This window comes from Babylonia areolata, chromosome 17 (genome assembly GCF_041734735.1).
Source record: "Babylonia areolata isolate BAREFJ2019XMU chromosome 17, ASM4173473v1, whole genome shotgun sequence".
In the NCBI taxonomy this organism is placed as follows: domain Eukaryota; kingdom Metazoa; phylum Mollusca; class Gastropoda; order Neogastropoda; family Buccinidae; genus Babylonia; species Babylonia areolata.
The window spans coordinates 20,428,291-20,433,290 of record NC_134892.1 but is presented as its reverse complement, the minus strand read 5'-3'; the positions used below and the strand labels follow the sequence as shown (position 1 = coordinate 20,433,290).

Below are 5,000 nucleotides of genomic sequence, written 5' to 3'. Positions count from 1 at the left end.
TTATATATTTGTGTACCTATCAGACTGGATTTCTTTTTACATAATTTTGCCAGAGGACAACACTCTCGTTGACATGGGTTCTTTCGTCAGTGTGCCAAGTACGTGCCGCACACAGGACCTCGATTTATCGTTTCATCCGACAGACTAGACACTCAGTCTGATTTTCCAGTCAAACTTGGGAGAAAGGGCGAGAGCGGGATTCGAACCCACACCCTCACGGACCCTCTGTATTGGCAGATGAGCGTCTTAACCATTCAACCGCCTTCCTCGTGAACAGATAAAGGAGAAAATATTTGCATATTAAAGACTTAACAGTTGAACAACTCGCATTGAACGCGGTTGTTGTTTTTTTTCAGGTGATTGATACACCTGACATCACTGTGAACAAAAGTGAAAGCGATCAACGGGAAGAGGTCCGGAAATGGAAGAGGAGTCTGCTCAAATCTTTCTACAGCCCCTTCGTGTTGGTCACGGTTCGTTGTGATGTCAGCTACACGGAGGAGAATTTCTCCATGTACCAGAAGATCAAGAAGTACTGGGGATGCCCGTCACTGAGCAAGGCCCTCAATGTGGCCTACACGTTCGGCGACTGTCAAGGTCACAACATCCACGAGTACGTCAGGAATCCACCTTCAGAGCTGAAGAAGCTTTTGGAAAAGGCGAAGAACAGGCACCTGGTGTTTACGAACAAGGTTGGCAGGGTTTGTTCTTTGTGTGTTTTTTGTTTGTTTGTTTTTGAAAGAGGTGGGGTGGGGTGAGGGGTGGGGGTTCATGATACTTATAAATGTGTGGATGAGAAACTGAAGGAGTGAACGGATGGGTGAACGATTTAGTGCGTGAGTAAGCGACTGAATAGGACATTTCGGTTGTTGTTTCCTTTAAGAGAATATATGGACACAGTGGACAGGGCTGGGGAAGGAGCGATCTGGTATTTTTCCACTTATGGGATTCAGGGAAATGTTTACACTATCATCTTATTCAAAATTCAGAGGCTTTCCCCTTCAGTTTTTTGGTAATGTTGGTTTCCAAGAGACATTTTCCTTACAAGAGAGAGGTCCCCGCCAAATTATTGGGAGTTTCTCTTGGCGTAAGTGAGAATGGAGTGATGGCTTACAGGTAACGCGACCGCCTAGGAAGCGAGAGAATCTGAGCGCATGGTTCGAATCACGGCCGATATTTTCTCCTCCTCCACTAGACTGTGAGTAGTGGTCTGAACGCTAGTCATTCGGATGAGGCGATAAACCGAGGTCCCGTGTACAGCATGCACTTAGCGCACGTAAAAGAACCCACGGCAACAAAAGGGTTGTTCCTGGCATAATTCTGTAGAAAAATCCACTTCAATAGGAAAAACAAATAAAAACTGCACGCAGGACAAAAATATTTTTTTAATTGGGTGGTGCTGTAGAGTAGCGACGCGCTCTCCCTTGGGGAGAGCAGCCCGAATTTCGCACAGAGAAATCTGTTCTGATAAAACGAGAAATACAAATACAATTACAAATGTGTCTCTCCTGTCAGCGGCTGGGCCAAGAGCAGGCAGCAAGCCCAGCTCGCCCCCCATGGGACGAACGAGCAGCTGCTATTTGCTGTGCGTGCTAACCTTTCTCACTGAGAAACAAAATGGGACTGCAAGAGGCAGGCTAACAAGAGGATTGGGCGCCGCCTTCCTATGCCGAGCCCAAACAACAGTACTGAATATCAATCACTGCCGTAAAAGGCTGTTTCGTCAGTAGCAAACAGTACCTGTTCAACGTGAAAAGAGAAAGGAATTATTTGACTTTGGTACCACTGCTCTCCATTTCTGAGATATTTCCGTGATATTTTGTGTGTGTGTGTGTGTGTGTGTGTGTGTGTGTGTGTGTGTGTGAATTTACAGACTATAAAGTTGTTACCTTACCACACTATACCTTACCTTTTATTTTATCTTATTTTGCTGTCAACAGGACCACTCCAGCAGGCCAGTCCAGGCAGAGTACTGCTTTTCCCGCATGGAGGAGTGTTGTCAGTCCTGTAGCTGTTGCTGTTGATGCATTCTCACGTGTTTGCCACTTCGAGATGGTCATCTGGCGAAAGTCTATCTCTCTTGTTCAAATAGAAATTTTCTACATACGAATTCCTAAGTTTTGTTTGTTTTTGTTTGTTTTTTTGTTTGCGTAATTAAGTAGTTTTTGTATGTATAATACCATTGTATAAAATTTACCGGTTTATGATGGAGTTGGGGTGGGGGGGGGGGGGGGGGGATGACCAAAAATTAATTTTGAAAAATTGCGGTTTTTGCCCGTGCTGTACTTCCGACACGAAGGGACGACCATACGAGCAGCGCGCGCACACGCCTGTAAGGCGGAGTGACGTGCCTTTGTTGTTACTTGTGCAGTTTGTAGGTCGCTGAAAAGGAAGAGATTCAATGTGTATGGCGGCCATTAGTTTAAAAAGTCTATGTGGCCGGGGGGGGGGGGGGGGGGGGACCACCAGGGAGGGACACAGAGAGAGATAGATAGAGGGGGGAGAGAGAGGGGTCGGGTGTGGGTGGGTACCCGACACGCACAAAACCCAACGTGCTCGCGATGTGGATGTGATGTTGAGCATGAATTGATCTTGTCACACGAAACACCTCTCCCTGTCTCTATCCGGGAGTGATATTGGCATCCAGTTGTTAATTTTACCTTGTTCTTCATCAGCTTTCTTTTTTTTTTTTTTCTTTCATAGATTAATACACCTTATTTCTGGCTGTGGTCGATATCTACTTCTTGAAACCCCCAGTCAAGGTTCTTACCACAAACATGCCCAATTGACCACAGAATGCTACAAGACGGATGCTTGAAGACTGATTCATTCATTCTTTCATTCATTCATTCATTCTTCTTCTTCGTCTTCGTCTTCTTCTTCCTCAGCAAAGTGAAGAGTCACTGGAGGCCCGCAAAGAAATGTTCACCAGACTACTCCAGGTCTTCTGGTTCTTGATCTCTGCAAATTGTTTTTCCTGTCCATTCTGCAATTTGTTTGTTTGTTTGTTTTGTTTTGTGCCCGGACTTTCTTCGGTCGACCACCGTTTTAATTTGTATATAATTTCATTATGTCAATTCAGAATATAAAAAAGGGGAGAAAAAAAAAGAAAAATTAATGCAGTGAACATTAACAATTACACAATCAACTCAAAAACGTGACAATAATCAAAACCAATACCCTGCATTCTATAACTATATCATAGTAATCAATTTTTACTTATTTGTTTTACACACATATTGATTTTTGTTCTTTTCTTTAAGATTCATAAGGCATCATACTTCGACTTCTTATATTGAATTGTTGTTCAAAGATCAGTTGTAAAAAAGACAGTCTTTGTGTGTGTGTGTGTGTGTGTGTGTGTGTGTGTGTGTGTGTGTGTGTGTGTGTGTGTGTGTTTGTTTGTTTGTTTTGTTTCTTTGTTTGTTTATTGTTGTTTTTTTTAGAAATAGTGATACACATTTTATCTATCAAAATAATATGGTTTATTTTTTATAAGATCATGTTTGCTATATTTATCATATTGAATTCCAAATAAACCGTCTGTAGGATATAATTCCACACATTAGCAGTACTTCTAAGTACCGCTGTTTCCCTCTTCCACACTTTCGTATTTTTCACCCATGGTAGAGGGAGGCTTGATGGGGGTTAACACAGCAGGAGAAACAAACACAAGGAACAACTCACTGTGGCAACCATGAACTGGACGACAACGTGTGTGCGTGTGCGTGAGCATGTGTGCAGAGGGAGAGAATATAGTTTTGTATATGAATTAAGTATACTACCACTGCATTACGTGATTGTGTGTGATGAACTGAACAATTGCCCTCCTCCCCCCTCCTCCCCCCCCCCCTCCCATTTTTATCTTTTTTTTTTTCCCTTTCTGTTATTCTTCTTTATTCTTTTTTTTTTTTGCGTTGCGTGAGAGGGGAGGGGGAGGGGGAGGGGGCCGGGGTGGGGGGTGGGGGTGAGGATCGAGAATAAAGCAAAGGATTTAAAGAAGATGTTTAGCACTTGATGTCAGTGGGGGTGACAGGAGAGGGACCGGAACAGTGACACAAGGAACATGATTAGCGGTTTCAGGAGGTGTATATGCCCATGGTAGATGGGTGAGGGAGTGGAGTAAAAAAATGTTTAAAATAAAAAAAAAAGGAGGGGGGAGACACCCCCCCCCAAAAAAAAACAAAAAAAAACAACAACAACAACAAAAAACAAAAACAAAAACAACAGAGGATGGCCTATGGAAGTTTTTTTCTTGGATCTATTTTACTTTCTTTATTGACTCACTTGTGTAAACAAAGTGAGTCTATGTTTTAACCCGGCGTTCGGTTTTCTGTGTGTGAGTCTGTGTGTCTGTGGTAAACTTTAACATTGACATTTTCTCTGCAAATACTTTGTCAGTTGACACCAAATTAGGCATAAAAATAGGCAAAAAATCAGTTCTTTCCAGTCATCTTGTTTAAAACAATATTGCACCTCTGGGATGGGCACAAAAAATTTAAAAAATGAAGCCTAATTATATGCAAACTGCATTTACTGTTATATTTATATTTTTTGTATTCTCTAAACTTGGCACTTTGATCTGATATTCTGACCCAACAACATGAGCAGTCATTATCATTTTTTGTTCAACCAGGAACTTCTTTTGCTAAGCATGGAAGTTTTATTTATTTTGCAAACGTTTTGGTGCAAATAGTAAAAAAGGGAAATTACTCTGTAATTAATGCTAGGGGACTTAATTTGCTTTAAACTGATCTTTCTCATCTTAAACATTGCATTTTGAAATTATACTCAATACATAAAAAGCTTGGTTTTTTTTTTTGTGTGTTTTTTTTTGTTTTTTTTAAGAGTGTATCACAAGTGAGTCTTGAAGGCCTTGCCTCTCTTGTTTTTTCTTCTTTTTTTTTTTTTTATTTGAACCAGTGAGATAGCTTCTAAAGAGATGTTGTTTTTTCTCGAATATTAATTTCTTTTTCATACTGTTCATAATTTTCTTGTGT

At 41.3% G+C, this 5,000-nt stretch overlaps 1 protein-coding gene across 2 annotated transcripts in view; it reads left to right on the top strand.

Annotated features, from left to right (window-relative positions):
* The window catches only part of LOC143291746 (GTPase IMAP family member 4-like), a 17,819-nt gene that overhangs the window by 12,361 nt on the left and 458 nt on the right, over positions 1–5,000 (top strand). For both annotated transcript variants that reach the window (XM_076601822.1, XM_076601821.1), the window contains exons 4-5: positions 357–692; positions 1,941–5,000. The exon at positions 1,941–5,000 is cut by the window's right edge and continues 458 nt beyond it. In XM_076601822.1, coding sequence (XP_076457937.1) covers positions 357–692; positions 1,941–2,024 — 420 coding nt within the window. In that variant the 3' untranslated portion in view covers positions 2,025–5,000. The remainder of the gene's footprint in view (positions 1–356; positions 693–1,940) is intronic.